Raw genomic sequence first — 20,590 nt, 5'->3', positions numbered from 1 at the left:
GAGCCTCAAGAGCAGCAGCATACCTAAATGACACAATCTGGCGAAATAAATACATTCGAACTGAAGCAAAAGCCCGCATATACAAGACCGCAATCAGACCTATATTATCCTATGCAGCAGAGTCCCGACCTGAGACCTCTAAAACGAAACGGATATTGGAGACTACAGAAATGAAAATAGTTCGAAGAATAGCGGGAAGAACACTAATGGATAGAGAAAGGAGTGAAAACATAAGACGAACATGCGGGATAGATAACATCAATGACTGGGTACTGGATAGAAAGATAAAATGGAATGAGCACATTGACCGCATGACGGAAGAACGAATTGTGAAAATATCAAGGGACAAATCACCAGCAGCACAATGAAGCCTTGGAAGACCTAGGAAAACATTGAGTGACAACCTCCCAGGTGACTGAACTGAGGCAATGATGTGAAGAAAAACAGGCAATGATGCCTATACACAGCAGGAAGAAGAAGAAGAAGTAATTTACGTATAAGTTATCTATTAGTAACCCAACAATGTCAAACCTCTTTCCAAAACTCACAAACCTAGAAGGGCAATTATTTCAACAATTTTCAGATGGTTATATGAAAATCTACCCGTGAAACCATAGAGGAGGTTCTCAGTGAAGAATTCGTTACAATTTATTATTGAAGTGAAGAGTATAGAAATTCCAATCTCTTTTGATGTAAGTTCAGGATTTCTCAACATGCCGATTCCGCAGATCTTGGGGTCTTTTGTGGTATATGGTTACGTTGAAAGATGATGCTTACGTCTTATGGCGACTCCAGAGATTAATGTGAATAGAGACCCACCCTAATCGGGAATAGAGACTAGAAAATCAACTACATCTTCTAGATCACTGTGTTTATAATTCCATTAAATACAATTCCTATCTATTACCTCTATATTATACAATCATATATACTTATATATACCACTGTATATCTATATACAAGTAATTTATATGACTAATAATTATCTACACATATATTAACTTTCATGGCTTCTATTTGTGATTATCTGAGATTAGTAGTCAACGATTCACGCTTTGTTTAATTATACAGACTGTGTGTTTACCCAAATTCCTTAACTAATTTTTAAATGTTTAGCACTATTATCAATTTTGGTTTCTATCAACTTTGTTCTCGCATCGGTTCAACTTAGTTCATTTTAGCTTTTTATGACCTTCGGGGTCATAAAATAACGATCACACCTTGAGAAATTATTAAAATAATTTTGGGATATCTTCCTGAGAGGATTATGAAGAATCGCATTTTTACAAGAGGACCACGCTCCCTTCTCGACCTCCAAATTGCAATTGAAGAAGAAATTGGAACTCTTCGCGGACTGCTTGACATGCTTCTCCTTGAGAAACGTTGTCGTGAATCCATTGATCAAGATTTTTGTTTATTATGTAGTATGAGCAAGTTTCGCACTGTTGTTTGGCAACAATTCCTCGATATTATGTTGATGAATCTCCACAATGAAGACGTATTTGAGCTCATTGTCATTCAAAACCCACAGCTTCGTAATTTTAGATGATCAAATGACTATATTTGCCATTAATTTTAATTCAAATTTATCGCGCCACGAATCTAACAATTTCAAGAAAATTTACTAGAAGAATTTGTTAAATTTTTCACTTTGTATCTTCACACGTCGAGAGGGTTATCATCTTTATAACCTCACGTATTGTAAAATAAATGAAAAAACATATTTCACAGAAAAACAGAAAGGTTCACATTGATTGATTACAGTTATATTTCATGTACATAGAAAAGCATTGAATTCATTTGAATTTCGATTCATTTTATGAGCAAAACGAATTTCAATTCGTGTAGCTCGACGAAATATAATTGAAAGGTTGATTATAACTAATTTAGATTTGAAATGAAAAATGGAAGCATTTTCTCAACTGTTTGATAACTTTTGCTGGCATGTCGGAAAGTACTAAGAATTTCTCGAAAATTTTCGAAAGCAGTATGTACTACAGGGTCCTTCACGACGAGCTGAATCGATATGTATACAGGAAAGTACAGAGACTAGTGTTCTGAAAATTTGCTTGCATGGGTTTTCCAAAATGCTCGTTTCAGCTAAAATAAACTTCCGGTTATACAGGAAGTGGACCCAAACTTCGTTATTTTAAATGGAATGCTATAGTTTTTATTAAATTTTTGGGATTTACGTAAAATTTCAATATAACTTTATATAAGGCATAGTATGCCTAAAGTCCACCATTTTTTTATTATTTCACATTTTCGAAATTTTCTGACACATGCAGCTCTCCACTAAAAAAATTATGTTTCTAAATTTAAGCGAGTCAGGTCTAATATTTTTGTGAAAACTAAAATGTTCTTATTGTATATTTTTCGGAAAAGTCAAGCCAATGTCAAAAGAAATCGTCAAAATTATGGTCTCATTATACAAAGTGAAAAACTATCATATATTTAAACATTGATGTGAGTAAACTTATTTACAAGAAATATATGTCTGCGACCTTCAAAAGTAAATAATTAATAACCTGTTGGTATAAACCAGATTGAGAAGAGTTATTGTATAATAAATTTGTTCAACCCTTGGGACTAAACAGGTCACTGTTTTAGGCCATCATCTGCTACTCTATTCGCCCACTCGGAAGTAGATATATTATAAGTTAAACGACACAACGACGGGTAGAAATCTGTATCGAACATTCTCTCAACAATAAAAAAATAGAGACTACCAAAAAATTTTTTAATGTCGAAAGCCAAGAATTTGAAGATATGTCCAGAGCGAAAGTGCACTGAGGGAACCAGAGCCCAAATCAACACATTCTTGATACTGGACTATTGTTTTTCAACCTCCGATCGCTCCGTGCAAACGCTACGCAGGCAGAAGAAAGCGGGCATGCGCTGTAGGCGACTGTGCAGCTCTCTCAAGAGTTTAAGGATGACACGATGAAGAGGGACAAGGAGGCAAATTTGTCGTTTCGGATGACCTGCAGATTCACCATGACTACTTTATCTACAGAATTTCCACAAGTTTAAAGGTCTGTTTTGCACTTTACTTCAATCCATTGGCGGCAACTTTCTTTGAGAAGGGTATTGAAAAGATTGTCCATAGTTATGAAAAATGTCTCAATCTTTAGGTAATAAAATTATTGTTGTATATGAATTCGTCTTTTATTTATAGTCTATTGGAGGTTGAAAAAAAAAACAGCCCATGTATACACAGTTGTCTAAATTTCACTGTAAATATTAATTTGAGTAATTACAATCAGATTATTAGATTATGTAACTTAAGTTGTGAATTTTAGTCACAAATACATATTAATTATAATTGTATTGGATTTAATCATTTTAGTATTAGTTTTATATAATTTTTTGGCTCTTCTGTAAATTTTTTCATCTCTGCATTGCGTGGAGCTAGAATTAAGTCGACGATATTTAATGTATAATTAAGGGAAAATATTTAATTTAATGTCGTGGATAAAAGCTTGCATGATACTCGTGCGTAAAGTACTTTGTCTTTTTTTTATATATAAAAAAATAATATTACAATTATTGTAATTTTGAAACTAATTCAATAAAAATTGAAAAATACAATTAAATGCAGTATACTAAATACTGTTTTTCTGATTTATTCATAGTATTTCTATTTGTGGGGTGAATTAATAAACACTTTCTTTCGCGTTCTCAATTTATTTATACACTATACACTACACTGACCTTATAATGATTCACGTATAACTATCATTTAAATAATTTATTCAAATTCTTTGACTACTTTGCTAATTCTCTGTTCATCACGACTATTTATTATAGACTAAACTAACTGCGCTTACACAACTTCTTGTATATCCTAAATAGAAATCTACAAACTTTCAAAACAAAAACAACATCAAATAAATAGACTTTCCTAGAAAGTATTTAAAAGAAATAAACCGCCTGTTGTAATAAAAAGTTCTAGAAGGAACATCAAAGGTGCGTCCGTCATTTATAAACAGTAGATCAAAGGCGTTGCGCGACTTCTCATAGAATTTCATAATTCAATTGTTGTAGCTGGATAGGGCCGGCCCAAGGACCCATTTCGCGAACTTTTTTGTAACAATACTTAAACGCATCGATATGAACAATTGCTCGAACCTTTAGCTCTTTCACGCAAACATTTCATGAACAAGATTTCATACAATGATTTAATTTATGTTTTTACGAATCAGAAGGTACGAAAAAATGTGTTTTCATACTTTAATTTGAAGTGTTGAATATTTTTAAAACATTTCTCGCCTTACTTTAAAAGTAATTATACAAATTATTTAAATTTCCTTTGCACAAACTAACGTCTTTTAACAATTCATTGCCGTAAAAATAATCACGAAATCACAAGAAACTTTAGTTTTAAAATTATGAAATTGCAAATTTATTCATACACTAAAGATCGATTTCAAAGGTCAGTAGAAGCGACATAAGATGGGTAGCCTACAAGCTAAATTGTTAATCCGTCACTGTATAATTTGTAGTTAAGAGAACATTATTACAATAAAAGTTTGTGTGGTTCCAAATCAAATCAAAACATAAAACAAACCGATTCCACAACTTTACACTTTTTCCAAAGTCTCCGCAAGTTCAACATAATTCTTTTTGGATTTGTATTTTTTATAGAGGTGTTGATGAAAAGGCGACATCAGCATCATCTGATACCTCATAACCAATCACATCTGAAGCTATATCGTCATCGTCAGAATCATGTGTAAGATCTTGTTTAAGTGTTGTCTCTGATGTCTAGTTAATATAATAATAATGAACTGTCAACCATTAATATTTTTTCACTTCCTATTTTCTTTAGTACATATTCTCTCAATTTCTCTTTCTTCCAATTTCTTCGAGATTTGTGCAAAATTACGAATCGCTCTTCTCTTTTTGTTGTGATGTTCTTACTGACTGCTTCTCCATTTTGAAGTTGAAGCCATATCCAAGAAAAAGCAAGATGTCGAGTGTATTGATCAAATTGTCGTATCAAACCCACCTGCTTCTTTCATGGTAGCAAATCTCTTGGAAACCCAATTTAATAATCAGCTATATAATTTTTCGGTATTTTTTTTATATCCAGTAGTTGGTGTATGCTGTACAAAGCATTTTCTAAGGACAAAAAAAACCGTATGGAAGTAAATAATGAAACGAGATCAATCGTAGTTGGTTTCTCAGTTTCTTCAGCATTATCTAGAAGCTTCAATTGCTCTATTTTTTTCTTTTGTACATATATCAGCATTAGAGGTTTATAATTGCCTGCAGGCCACATTTCCTCAGTTCCTTTAGCTTCATACACGTTGGGGCATTTTTCTACATAGTCATGATGCTGATTTCGTCCATATTATAAATTCTATTTGGTACAAAGTAACAATTCTCCACTAGTTTGTTGGATATATATATCGACAACAAGGAAAAATCAAAAAAAGTTAGAGATCAATCAATTTTTTTTTAAATCATGTGGGATAACTACGAAAAACTAGCTCTAAAGTTTATACGCTATAAATCTACTTTTTTTAACCCACCGAATTATTATTGAATTGAATTGAATAATTATTGAATTAAAATTTCTCTAAAGAATTTTGAATTTGCTCAGTTCAGACTAGATTATTCTTGTTTGAATCGGTTCGAGATCTAGGAATGGGAAACTTATTTCTGAAGACCTATAAATTATTGTTGAAATCGACTTAAATCTACTTACTTGAATTTAGAATTAATCATAACCTCGAAATTTTCAACCATCATCATGTTAACCGCTTAGAATTCGTTCAGGTTCAGAACCACTTTAAATTGAGAGTAAATTGATACTTCAGCAATACAATAATAGGTAGTATTATATATAATAATTTGTATTATGCTTGATAAGTGATATATAAATATAAAAAACGCAATGATAATTATCGAATCAAAATAAAACTGGTAATTACCTTAAATTTCCAAAATATATACACTCGCAAGCTCTCACTTTATTCAGCTGAAAATTATTAACTCCCACTATCATTTAATAACACAAAAGTCTTCAATTATATGAATAAAATAACCATTATTGACTAAACATGACATAATATTCACTGAAATTTCACTTGAATGACACTAACTAGATGTATCGGTCATTGGTTTCTTTAGCAAGTTTATTTGGCATGTTTTAATTAAGAAATTGAAGATCCTCATTGAAAGATGAATATGGATTTTAATACAACGTATCACTAAATACAGTTAACTGACCAATATTTTTAAATTTCCAAATAGTAAATAGTGAGTGAAAGAACAACTAAAATACTTAATGATGTTGATAAATCTTACTTGGAAATCAGAATATTCAAATGATTTTTAATTCATGAGAAAATGGAACAATTTTTCTGTGACGAAACCTTATTGAGTAGTGATGAATTTTGATGACATAAATTATTTGTGACACAGTATTTTTCAATCTAAAAAAACAGATGATTTACGTCAAAATGACGGCCGTGGGGAAAACAATACTTTATCGTATGTAATGGTGCTAGAAAATTACACCCCATTTGTAATAATTAAACATAAAAAATCAATTAACGTCAATAACCAAACTTTTATTCCAATTTTTTAATGTTAACTGTCATGGTGCAACTACTGTTACCAGAAACATTTATTGTAGTAATCACTATCATGTCGCTTTAAAACATTGATATCATCCCCAGCGTTGACGAAGTTTTTCTGAAGCAATGCCTGGTGTACTTTTCTGGATCATCAGGTTTTAGGAATTCGGCAATTTTTTAGGGACTCCGCCAACATTGTGTATTCCAGCTCTTTAACCTACGCATTTTCCTTGTCTTTAGATTACCAAAAGTGTTTTTAGAGAAAAGTGTTTTCGCAAATTTTTATTTTTTTTTAACATATCCAAATATTGCACCGCATTGCTGCTGATCACAGTAAAAACCCGTCGAACTTGTGTTTTTCTGTGATTAATACGAACCACTAACTGAGAAGCAGTATCCTCTACGTTGTCTACTTCTAAATTATAAATGTCTTCCCTTAGACAACCTCTGACAATGCCAATTAATGCAATAACTTCTTCCTTTGCTAACACTTTCGACTGGTTTGAATGGTAGTTTACACTTTGCTTTTTTATAAAAGCTAACAATAACAGGGAATGTTGACATTCTCATTAACCATTATCATTAATTTGGCCATTGAGTAATTAAATAATAATGAAGAGATTTTTAATGTTTTTTCCTGAAAACTTAGGTTTGTAAAGAATGCTTCTGAAGAGCAACTGTTCTTACCATATCAAAAAAATAAGCTATATGACATTTCATATTTTAATATAATTTTTGTTTTTTATTTCTATATTCTTGACTCGGCCCCTTCGTCGCCTCGTCGGGAAGAGTACGATTTCCGTGGCGCCACGATTTGGCTTAATTAAGCCAAAATAAATCGAAAACTTTTTGATATTTCGATACGTTTTCTAGATATCGATACTTAAAGTTATAATCAAACGTTAGTTCAAAATTTGCTTTATTGAACAGATGGCGTTCAATAGTTCGTTTCAAATGAATATTTTATCACTTCAAATTCAATATGAGTCTTGTAATTCAGTAAAGAAGATTTTTTATTTAATTTATATATTATTTACCGTGATACTCCAAAATTATATTGAAAAAAACAGATTTTTATAACAAAATGAGCCATTTTTGTTAACTTTCATCACTCTATGCTGAATATAACTTAGCATACGATAAATACATGAATAATTTGAATTTTTCATAAAGAATTGTCGGTTGTTTTTCATTATTTATAAAATAAAAAAAAAACATTTAATGATAGTTTGAAGATTTAATTAGTAATTTAATGTAAAAATATTCTCTTTCGAGCAAAAAGTACGTTCTAAATGCTTTCAAAAGTGAAACCCCTCAATAAAAAACAATAATAAAATAACACTAAAATAATTCAGGATTTTTGAACTTTTTACACTCAAAGTGCACCACGAAAAGGTTAGGTAAGGTTAGGTTAGGTTAGGTTAGGTTAGGTTAGGTTAGGTTAGGTTAGGTTAGGTTAGGTTGATTAAATAAAAATAAATTTTTCCAGCTTCAAGTATCGATATCTCGAAAACTAAGCGAGATATCGAAAAATGTTATTCTCCATTTTCGACTTATTTTGGGTTGATTTACAAAATGGCTTAGTCAAATCCAGGTGCCATGAGGTTAGGTTCTTAAACTGTCACCCACGTAAATTACTTTCTTACACAATGCCTCTAATACATAAACACACCTTTCAAAGAAACATGAGAAATGGAATCCATTTCATTAAATTAGTCAGAGAGCTATACGTCAAAGAAAGAAACAAAATCGTTATTAATTTATCACATTCACACGATATATAATAGTGATGACAATCATTCAATCAATCAACAAATATTTTCAAAAGCTTTTACGTAGTCTTATCGTACAGTGTAGGACTAGAAGATTATATTTTTCACCTTAAAATGTATATCGTGAATTAACTGATGACTTGCTTTGGTAATGCGAAACATTATTAGAAATTTTAAATAGCTCTTGAGTTTTTTTATATTGTTAGGTCGATCTTCTTCACTAAATATTTGCATTTGATCATGTCTTGTGTCTACCCTTCTTATCTTTCTATACCAAACTAACGTACATGTACGAGGATGGTACCAGAAGTACTTACCATAACAAAGAAAATAGGAAAATTTTGAAAAATATATTTATTTTTCAACGTAATCTCCTTTTACTTTTCCCAGCGATGTTCAATAGGTTTGATATCCTTTTTTATCCAGAATCGTCAAGCTTCTCAAAATATCCATCAATTTCCAACATGACTTGGAGCTATTTTTTCAAGTTTGGGAACAGAAAATATTCCGAGAGAGCTAAATTTGGCGAATAGGGTGTATGAGGTAGCAATTCAAATTTTAATTAATTAATTCTGGCCATTTCGACATTGATGAAACAACACGCTTGATTTCTTCGCTCCAACGTTGCACTATATTCGTAAAATACTCGTCGTTGATAGTCTTTCCTTTTTAAAGATAGTCAATGGACTATCGCCATGACCTTGCCTGAAGATAGAACCGTCTTTGCCTTCTTTGGAACCGGTTCTCACTTTGCAATCCATTGTTTTTTTGTTTCGGGTGTAAAGAGATGAACTCACGTGTCATCCATGTTTATGAAACGTTGCAAAAAATCGGCTTTATTTCTGAGGAACATTGCCAAACCATCAATGGAAACATCAAGACGCTTTTTTTGTTCCATTGTTAGGAAACCCGGCACTTATCTCAATTTTCAGTTAATATGCCATGTACCACACTTTTTGGGATGCCTGCTAGCTCATGCACTTTCAGTTGATGATCATCCACTACCGCTTTGTGGATTTCCTTCAATTTTCTGAGTCGTCACCTCATTTGGTCGACCAATGCGATGCTGGTCTTCGCAGATAGTATGGCTTCGTTTAAAATCTGCTACCCAATATTTTACTGTTTATAATGAAGGAGCAATCTCACCCTGAGTAGAATCTGGTTTGGCTTTTGTATTGCTTGAGCTAAGGCCTTTCAAATAGAACTATTGTATCACAATTTTTTCCATGTTTACAAATTGATTGATGGATACAAAACAAATACTAAACTACGGGGCGTTTTCAACCTTGAAACATATGCTGTATAGATTGTGTACTTTCTAATATTTTGTGGTATTTTTCAAGCAACCACCGCCATCTCTAGGTCAGGCCAGGTACTTCTTGACTATCCACTTATGTTTATCTATTCTATCCATTTCTACTTTGATCTTCCTTTCATTCATATCTTCCTGCTAATGCTCTTAATAACTTTTCCTCTTTTCTATTCACTCATTAGCTTGTCCCAGATAATCTCTGCATAAAACTTTCATACCCTATCCTTTTCTAGTTTATAAAGTATTTTTTACTTTTCAGTTTTGTTATTGCTAGAAGAGTGATTTTTTTTACTTTTTAGTATAACTAACTCTAAGAGCATGTTTCTCTATTTCCTTATTTTAAAAATAAGGAACACTCTAAACCACTTTGGGCCTAAAACTCACACACGAGCGACGTACGTGCGGGCGCATTGTGGGGATGAAGGATCCACCTGCCCTTTTGGGCCAAATCCTGTCGAACTTGGGCCACACGAGCACTGAGAAATCTCAAAACTTCCAGGCCCTAGAAACAAAGAAAATAATCAACATTGTCTTCATATTGGACATGGATTATCGCGATTCGAATCCTCTCTTTCCTCTGCTTCCAACCAATCCTCAGAGCACTCAACCCTCTTTGCTTTCTGTTCTAAAGTCAACAGCTCTGGAACGATTTTCACACACAATTTCTTTCATTTGAAGTTTCGCTTGTTTTGAGTATTCACATTTTGAATCTTCAAGAATTCGTTCATCAGAACTTCTTCTCGATCTTCCCGGAACGTTTTTAACAACTTGTTCAAGGTTAGCTTCTTCAGAGAATTGTTTACGTAACTTGTTTCAAACATTCAAAAATTTCACGGTCTCTTTTGCCTAGCTCTGCAAGAAACTTTCTCGTATTCAGAGACGAACTGAGCTTACCTTCAGTCTCTGAAGACGATAACTCGGTTATCGAAACGCCATCAAACAGTGTAATCGTCAGGGTTGGTGTAGTGGTGGTATAAGCAGTGTATTCAGTATTTTTGCTAATTTAAGGATCTTTAAATAAATTTGAGAGTAGAACAGCCCCGTGAATAAAAATTTGGAACATTTTTTACAAAAAATTTTATTGTAGAGTATCAAGTATCAAGAGCTAATAATATTTTTATAAATTTTATATGAAGTAGTTTAGCGATTTCAAAATCTAAATTAAAAAAAAAACATTTAGTAGCAGTCATGAGCATCCACACTGAACAAAAGCTGGCATACCTCCTAGTTTTAGTCGACGTCTATACTCTTCACTGTGAAGACGCTCGCACATCGTCGCGACGCTTACAAAACCATGATACAATTTCAGTTTACTTTCACGAAATACGAGGTTCAAACTGAGCGCGAAAATTTCGGTTTTTAGATAATTTGGCGTGGCAGATATTTTCAAAAGCGTGTTCAAATAACTCTGTTCTATATTAATTAATGATTTGTTCGGATTATAATTTTTGAAATTTATGGTATCTTTGGTGGATTCTAACAAAGATTCGTAGTAATTTAAAATTATGTAGTGATTTTTCCCAGTACTCCAAAGGTTAGTATGTTTTATTTTACATAAATTTAATGAAAGTATTTGTTACTATATTTTTCCAAATAATAAAAAATAAATAATATTGTCGAGAAGTGATTCGAAAACAAAATGATTTTTTTAAATATTATTCATAAGAAATAATTAGAAGTTTCTAAATAAGAGTTTCTTTGCAAATAACATCTAATAAATATTTTTGAATGTCGAAGATGAAATATGAGTCTATGATACAGAGTATCCCAATTTAGTGATAAAATATGAAATAATTTATTTAGAATTTAGAACAATTTAATTACTTCACACTATTGATATTCAACATTTCTATGAATTTGATATGAAAATAACTAGACATATTTCTTATTCTTAATCACACCTCAACATTTGCCGGTTGATTTATGCTATCCAAGTACCTCCAATGAGAGGAGCATGGCTTTTTGGTCAGAAAGGTACCAATATGACGCTGCTGATCAAACTTTTAACCAATAGTGTGTTTCTATATTTCTTTTAACACCAAACTTAAAAAAAATTCTTTACACAACTAGGTAGAGTTGAATATATTTAACTTGAATTCCAATAGACTTTTTTTCTTTGGATACTAAACACCAAATATTTCCAGTGATAGAAAATGTTCTAAAAGATAGATCACTCTGATAAAAGTTCTAATCTCTTAATATAAATGTTGCATCTTGTGTCCTTCTGATTAAATTGATTTTCTCCTAAAAGTCTATCATATGTTCCCTCAATTTTTTTTCTGTAATTTTTGCAAATATTTTCGCTACGTTATTCAATGAGGTAATGCCTCTGTGTATCTCTTTTTTTGTATATTGGTGGAATGATTTTTATTTGCTTCAACTTTCCTTTATATTATTCTTTAGAGTTTTCTACCGGTGGCGCTCTTATATTGCTGTCTATTACCTTGTCAGGTACTTGTGCTTTCTCCTATCTTGCTTTACTCATTTAATTTTGTATCTATTCTATTGTGTTTTCATCATTCAGATTTTGTTCGATCCCTATTACTCTTGTTTCTTCACTTTTATATTATTTATTCAGGAGATCTTTAAAATATCTTCACCACATTTCCATAAAATGGTCTGTGTCTTTTTTGTTTTTGATATTTTTCAAGGTTTGTCTTATTACATTATTTTCACATCATGCTAAAGAAGCTTTTAATTATCATTGTATGCTGTTGCCAATTTCTGTCGAAAGTCTTACCACGTATTTTCCTTCCCTTTATAAACTTATTAGCTCTGTTTCTTTCTTTCCTATTAAAATATCTTGCTCATACAATCATTTTGTTTTTAATTGCCCTTTTTTGACTTTATTTATTACATTCTTTATCTCTCCTAGTGTGATTTCATCTTTTAGTTTGATACCATTTAATTTCGTTCTCTTCTTTTTTTCTCACTTTCGTCTTGTTTATCCAAGAATTCCATAAAGTATTCTCACCAACTTGCCATAACTTGGTCTTTAAATTTACCTCTATCTTAATATTCTTCGAGGTTTTTCTTATTTTGTTATTTCCTCATCATACCAAAGAAAAGCTTTTGATTTTGACAGTATGCTGTTATCAATTTCTGTCAAAAGTTTTTTTCATATTTCTTATATTTGATAACATTGAACTACAGTAATTTCCCTCAACTTCTTGTCTCTCCATCTATTCTTGACGCGATTTCTGATTTCTATGTACTATATTTTAGTGGTGATGTGGGTTGAGGACTCAAATTTAAACTGTATAAGATTTTTTTTTCAAATTCGTTCAATCTTCATCTGGGTTTTTGAAATCTATCGACAACACAGATCGTATAGAGGTAACCTCGAATGTTGAGCCTTGTTGAAGATCAAATAAAGTATCGAAACGTTGGCCTTTGAAAAAAATCTTGGATAGTTTTATTTTGAGTCCTCAACCAACACACGTGGCATAGAGGTAACTCGAATGTTGAAGCCTTGATGGAGATCAAATAAAGGATCGAAACTTTGGCATTTGGAAAAAACTCTTGGATAGTTTTATTTTGAGTCCTCAACCCGCAACACCATTCGAAATTATTTTTTATGCTTAGTATTAATCGAAATTGATTGCAGCTTATGAGGGTATCTAGCATTTTATTTCATTATTTCTATTTTTCTTTCTCATTTTGTAAACGGATAGTGATATTTTGACTCTTCTTCTATTCTGAATTTACATGTTTACTAGAAAGTTATTAATTACCATCAAACAATTTGTGAGTTCTGAATTTTTTTCTGAATTTTTAATTATGCATAAAAGTTATTCAGTTAAATTCACTTCAATGAAAAACTATGAAACTTTTAAATGAGTTTGACAATTATTTGATAATATATGAAAAAATATACAAAAAATCTACTGGAAACCGTATAATACAACGTTATGAATTGATTTCCTTATATACATCAGGAAATTCCCTTTATTTGAAGTTTCCGTTATTGAATAGGTGAACCTTAAAAGTTTCTACAACGATATTTTCAATACAAATACCATTCAACTGTTTCTCGGAAGCATTTGAATCAGCTATCGTAATATATAGGGTGTACCAGAAAGGTTTATCATAATATGAGCCACATATTCTATGGCCGAAAACTGAACATAACTTACCTTAATTCAGATGTTTACACAAAAAAAGTTACAGTCTTTGAAACGTACAGATTGAGAATTGATATTTTCCAATGAGTCATGAATATTCTATCAGGATTGTTTTTTTTATAATTTTTCCTATAAAACCATATAAACCAAAAGAATTTTGATTCTCTCGAATCATCTACACTGCACAATTGAATTAGTATGGAGATTTTCATTTTCAGCACTTTTAAGATTCAGAAAAGTTAATTTTCACCTGGGAATTTTTAAATTTTATTAAGCCTGTAAATTCATCTGTCTGTTTAGATGGAATTTTCTAATCCAATTTCAACTTTCAATCATATTGTCTTAAAATTTCACACACACAAGAAAACTCTCTCGACATTGTACCCCAAATTTTTCAGTTACAGTTCCATCGCTCATTTTATATGGGGTTCCCAGTTGAATCAAAACAGTACACATTTTATTTTTGTCTATTGGTCATAAGTCTGCTTGATATCTATAAATTTTTCGTGTAGGCCTAGATTAAGCTCACCGGTTTTATATTTTATCTTGAAACTTCCTTTATATTCTCCTACTGTTTTTATTGATACTCACTCAATGTTTTTCTCACAATCCAAGTCAAGACTTTAAACATCATATCCAGAAGTGACATCCAATTTTAACTTTATCGTTGAATTTTTCTTATTATTCAGCTTATTAATTTTTGTACATTTCCTTACCAGTTTTAATAACTTGTTATCTCCTGAATTTTTTTGGATAATAGAATATCCCATCTGTTGGTTCCATCACAAAATATACATTTGCTATTTCCTCTTCCTTATGTTCAAGATCTTTTTTTTTTGTCCATTTAGAACTATTTTGAAGTATCGAACATATCTTTTAGCTTTGTGTTGTAAATCTGCAAATCATCTACTAATTTCTTGACCTCTTTGTAAAAATTTTGTTTGTAAATGGTCATGCAATGCTTTGTAGTTGATTCCTCAAACATATTCTTTTTTGTATCTGAGTATCTTTCCAGACATCTGAGTTTTTATCTTGGTTTCCATCGAGTCAGTTTCTAGTAAACTTAGTCGTACTAGATTGCCCTTCTTTGGTTTATTTTCACACTCTTTCTTGAATAATCCCTTCTTATTTGTTTATTTCGAAACCTATCGTTTGCTCTGTCACCTCATCCATTAATTAACAGCAAAAATAATCATACATCTATTATTACTGCATTAAAGTCCTCTCATTAAGAATAACTAAATGACAAATAACGAAAACTGATGCCTTCCTCTGAACACAGAGGATTCTGTTTCTCTAATTAATGTATGTAAATGTTCTTTCATGAGATTTGTAATTGAGTTGCTCATTCAAAGGAAAGACCTTCTGAATCAACTTATAATTTAGTATTGGTAGATGGATTACTATGTTGAAGGAAATAGTTGGGGATTTTACTTTTGGCTGAAAAGCGATTCAGTTATAAATAGATTTAAGGATATCAACTGAAACTTCAAAGTAATGAAGGATTATACAAAAACTATTTACTATTTACATTCGATCGAATTTCCATCCAAATTTCTATAAAAGAACGTGAAATATATTGAAGTAAAAGTGTTCATACCCACAATTAGTTATCTAACTATTACTATTGAAATTTTATAGTGGATGGTTTAGGTATATAGAGAACATCTCGTCCGTCTCATGCACATTTGACAAGTTATATTTTTATAAGTAGAGTAAACTTAAAAAATAAATGAAATTTTCAACAAAATACTCCAAAAAACTGGAACACATCATAAACGTGCAGAAAAACTTCTGTTGTTCATAATAATGATGCTGTAATTGCAAAAACAGGACAACTCTACAGTCGTATCTTCACCAGAAGTTCTGTATATCGCTACGGGATTGTATGTTCAGTTTGTGCTTCTGTTAAAACTCAAAACGAAGTTTTGTATATCGCTACGTGGAAAAATGTTTTGTTTATGCTTCTATATATCGCTACGTGGACGAATGTTTAGTTTATACTTCTGGTAAAACCCAAAAAGAAGTGCCGTAAATCGCTACGCGATTGAATGTTCAGTTTGTGCTTCTGTTAAAACTCAAAACGAAGTTTTTTATATCGCTTCGTGGAAAAATGTTTTGTTTATGCTTCTATATATCGCTACGTGGACGAATGTTTAGTTTATACTTCTGGTAAAACCCAAAAAGAAGTGCCGTAAATCGCTACGTGATTGAATGTTCAGTTTGTGCTTCTGTTAAAACCCAAAACGAAGTTCTGTATATCGCTACGTGGAAAAATGTTTAGTTTGTGCTTTGTTAATACCCAAAAAGAAGTTCTGTCTATCGATACGTGGAAAAATGTTCAGTTTGTGCTTCTGGTAAAATCTAAAAAGAAGTTCTGTCTATGGCTACGTGATTGAGTGTTCAGTTTGTGCTTCTGTTAAAGCACAAAACGAAGTTCTGTATATCGCTACATGAAAAATGTTTAGTTTGTGCTTCTGTATATCGCTACGTGGATAAATCTTCAGTTTGTGCATCTGGTAAAACCCAAAAAAAATTCTGTATATAGAAAGTCGATAACAAATCAATTTCCTCGAATGTTAGAATAAATAAATCTAAAGTGAGTGTACTGTGCCACAATTCGTGAGCAAAGGAATATTCAAAATGTTTGAAAAAAAAAACGTTACAAGCCAAATGGTATGTAACAGTGTAAAAGAACTTCTTAAGACAGAAAGGTTTGAACGAACTTTCTATTCTTAATTTTCCTTCGACCCTCTCTGAGGCGTTGGAAATGTTTTTATAATTCTGCTATTTAATGCTTCCATGTTTTTCTTGGTTTACCTCAAGAGATGATTAAATATCAGAACAAAAAAGTGAAACATAGGAAAAAGGCTAAAAAATAATAATTGGTAGAAAAATAGTGGAACATATAAGAACAATATAATGTATCAAAATAATCAAATTTGAAGCTGAATATCTTTAAAGATGCCCAACAGTCCTATCGTCACCTGAAACTGCAGTTTCAGTACTTTTGAAAAAGTTTCTAATATAGTAAAAAATTTACAGAAATTACAGCTGCTAATATTCTTTAAAAATATATCAAAACATTTTGAAAACAAGCAAAATATTCTATGAACGTCTCCTTTAGTCATAAAAGTTTATTAATTGCCTATCAAGATCATTCTTCAATAAGTTTATTCTGTAAACCATTATAAAAAGAATATAATTTAAATGAAAAATTTTGGAATTAGTTTGATTTTTCAACTCGAGAATACATAAATTCAGTTTTCAAATGTGTGCCGCTTTTGTTAATATTTTCCTTGATACCGCTGAGTAGCTGCAGTGTTAATTAAATTCCAGCAGGAGTTTCACACCCAGGGCTTCGATAATCATATCTTATCATATAATAATGCGAAATATTTCCTTTGTTGGTGGTAATCCAAAATCCGGGATCTCTGCATGCGGAGTCCAGGATCTATATTAGCAATTTGAAATTTATGAATATCGAGCGGTAATTTTACTTTAACATGGTTTCAGTAACGATTCGTGCTAGATAATTTGAGATGCTGCAATCAAAAATAAATTGCGAGGTTAACGATTTTCTACACCTGAAGAAACGGATGAATGGTTTAAACCACACGTTTCGAGGGAATGGAAACAACGCTTCGACATTTGGTTCAAACGCATGCAAAGTGTATTAATCTTAATGGAGAATATTTTGAAAAATAATAACACCGTAGTCAATCATGAGTATTAGTTTTTATTTGGCTATCTCAAAACTTGAGTAGCAGCCCGTATAATAAAAAAGACTTACAACGATATCTCAACAGATTGAAAGTGAAGCATTAAGAGTCCACAAAGAAAAAATTCCAAGGGTTCATAACTGATAATCGAGAATCCTATACTTCGTGTCAAACTTTTCCAATCTAACTGACAAAAAGTTTTTGATTTAATAGATTCTAGCATCATGTGAGAATCAGAACAGAGCAAATTACTCGTTTTTCATAAAATTTAATGGAATCCGAAAATTATCAATTATTTATCGAAAATATTTAGTCACAATTTCAATTATAACGTCAAGAAATATCTCATTAGTTTAAAACTTACATAGAAATTAAATTAATCCAATTATGGAAAAAGTATTATGGAAACATAAATTCAATTTTCTTTAATAAAGTATCATAAAACAAAAAGAACATTCGCCCCAAAATAACTAAGTAAAATATATTGGAATGGATTTAGTTTGGATCCATGAAAATATTTCCTTCGGGAAATAGTAATTATTCAAAGTTTCTGTCGCTTGAAACCTTCCTCGCGGGAATGTTTATAAAGGTCTTTGAACAGTCACAGGAGAACGTAAGACATTATATTCCAGAAAAAAATGTTTATAATCTGTTTAAAATCCTTTGTCATATTCAAAATTTATCTTTTATCTTTCCAATTCCAATTCTACAGAGTTGCGGTTCAACCGAAATTATTTGAAAAAGGTTATTTATGTAAAAAAAACCTACATCTAATTTTCCTCACTCACTAGTGCGTTTTATTATTACTACATAAGAATAAAAATGAAAAGTGTAATCATCGCAATTTGAACCTGATACCGCCCGCATGTGAGCCTCAATCTCTAGCCACTACGCCACGGTGACATTAATAATGACATTCCTCATGCGCTACTGCTTAAAATATGTTTCTTCACACTTCACACTAGAGCGTAAAGTAAAGTTTTAGGCACTCGAAAGTCTGTTTAAAGTACATACTTCATGCACAGTAGTGGAAAACAGTTTTTTAAGGTAAATCTTGGTACAATTGGTCTTTAAGAATAATATATCTGATGATTACAAACTGTGTTGTGAATATATAGGTACAGGAATCTGAAGGAAAGATGAAACCAAAAGTTTTAATCCACGAATAGTATATATAAAACAAGCTTAGTACCAAGATTGGATTCAAAACAAACTGATTATGACTATAAATGCTAGAAGTTTTTCGTACACGAAGCGCTTCGAAGCAAATGGTCGCCTGTTTTTAGGGAATAACTGGACATGTCACCATCGTTCCATTAGAGCAGCGTAGAATGATCAATTCATCAGCATTTGTTTATCAGAAGCGTTTGAAATAATCAAGGAAACTAATCGCAGAAGACGCATCATTCTACACTACGCAAACTGTGACACATACGCTCAAACAAAAACAGTCAAAGCATCGAATTGATGGGTCATCCGCCATATAATCCTTGTTTGGCACCCAATGATTCCTTCTTATTCCAGCAGAACAAAACTTAATTGAGAGATTAACTTTTTTTTACACCTAAAGAAACAGTTGACGTGTTTTGAAGGTATCTCCATCGGAATAGAAAAAATGCTTTGGTTCAAACGCATACAAAAGTGTATTGATCTTGATGGAAACTGTTTTCAAAAACAATAAAGCCATGTCCAATTATGAATATTTGTTTTTATTTGTCTACCTCAAAACTTAAGTTGCTGCCCTCGTATCATCGAAATTTTTAAGACATAACAACATTCAAAGAGAAATCTTCATGGAAATTTTTCTCGGAAAAAGCATACCGAAAAAAACACTGTAAAAGATTATGAAGGAAATGATAAACCAAAGAATAAAGATATTTTATGAAACATGGACATACACTAAATAAATTTTGGACGGTTTGGTCTGTTACAATTTGAAGACAAGTTTTTTTAAATAATTTATCTATAATTTCAATCCACCATGAATTGGCAGTTCAAACGGTTTTGTTTGAAGTGGTTTATTGATTTTTGAATCCATTCGTACTCTACTTGAATTAGCTGTATTTTTTTTCTCGTCTTAAAGAGGAACTAAAACTTGAAGAAGAGAAAATATGAAATTTGGAAAATATTTCTTATAGAATGATCTAGCCACTTATTGTAAATATTGATTACGACTCTCTATTTTCTAATTCCGATTCTAATTTGGATTTGTGAGGAGTAGCTCTACTTATACTGATATGTTTTTATATTAAAATTATTATATATGACCTTGACGTTATTTAAAAGCTTTGAACCCTAATACAAAACTATGCATAGACACTGTTTCAAAATATTTGTAAGAATTGAAGGGACTTTAGTGTTAGAAAAGGGGCCGAGCGATCAGGTATTTACTTCAAGTAAATTGCTCTACCAACTGAGAAAAGTACGTTCCTGGTGAATAGGTGTAATACCCAAGCGAACATCTGGACTCTTTTGTGGCGGAACTGGGAGTTCGCCCAATCGGACGTAATGAGGCCTCACCCATGAATCTCGATATATTTCTACTTTTTCGAAATCCAGAAACTAAATCTTATGATGATTTTGTACCAAATGCTTTGCTTGATGATCATATTGAGCTTAACATAAAAATTAAATAAAAAAATCGATTAAAAATCTAGTGTTTGAATAAAGAGTGAGTTATTTCCGTCAGTTTAAAGGAAAATGAAACACTTGGAAATAGAGGACGTTCAGTATAAGTTATTTAATTGTTCTCCTCAACAAATCAAATAATATCAATATTTCAAAATTTGCTAATATTGCCGAGGAACAATTTTGTGAGTATATTTTGAAATCCTATTAATAAAATTTAGTTTGTTTTTTCAATGTGTTTCTATATTTACATTTTCTTTGTACTGTATCAAGAAGTGTTCACATGAATTTTGTTTTTACTAAAAGTATGTTAATACATAATTACTCCATTTCCTACTCCAAAAATTTCTCACTTAATATTTCGCACGTTGTATTGGATATAAAATTCAACCAGTAATTTGAAACAACCGCTGACACATGGGAATTGATTTTAATTAAAAAGTTA

General features: G+C 31.5%; 2 protein-coding genes across 5 annotated transcripts in view; one reads left to right on the top strand and one right to left on the bottom strand.

The window, feature by feature from the left end:
* Positions 1-6,188, bottom strand: part of LOC130895003 (uncharacterized) — a 39,299-nt gene extending 33,111 nt beyond the window's left edge. For 3 of the 4 annotated variants that reach the window (XR_009059417.1, XM_057802092.1, XM_057802095.1), the window contains exon 1: positions 5,940-6,188. Coding sequence is in view for 1 of the 4 variants with exons in the window: in XM_057802096.1 (XP_057658079.1) it covers positions 5,940-6,013 (74 nt within the window). In the remaining 3 variants the exon portion in view is untranslated. The remainder of the gene's footprint in view (positions 1-5,939) is intronic. The other variant, XM_057802096.1, reaches the window with a different exon arrangement.
* Positions 6,189-10,923: 4,735 nt separating this feature from the next.
* Positions 10,924-20,590, top strand: part of LOC130894957 (octopamine receptor 1-like) — an 85,589-nt gene continuing 75,922 nt past the window's right edge. The window contains exon 1 of the mRNA XM_057802025.1: positions 10,924-11,205. The gene's annotated coding sequence lies outside the window, so the exon portion shown is untranslated. The remainder of the gene's footprint in view (positions 11,206-20,590) is intronic.

The sequence above is a fragment of the Diorhabda carinulata genome, chromosome 6 (genome assembly GCF_026250575.1).
Source record: "Diorhabda carinulata isolate Delta chromosome 6, icDioCari1.1, whole genome shotgun sequence".
Lineage (NCBI taxonomy): Eukaryota > Metazoa > Arthropoda > Insecta > Coleoptera > Chrysomelidae > Diorhabda > Diorhabda carinulata.
The sequence above is the reverse complement of the archived record's forward strand: the minus strand, read 5'-3'. Positions and strand labels throughout refer to the sequence as shown.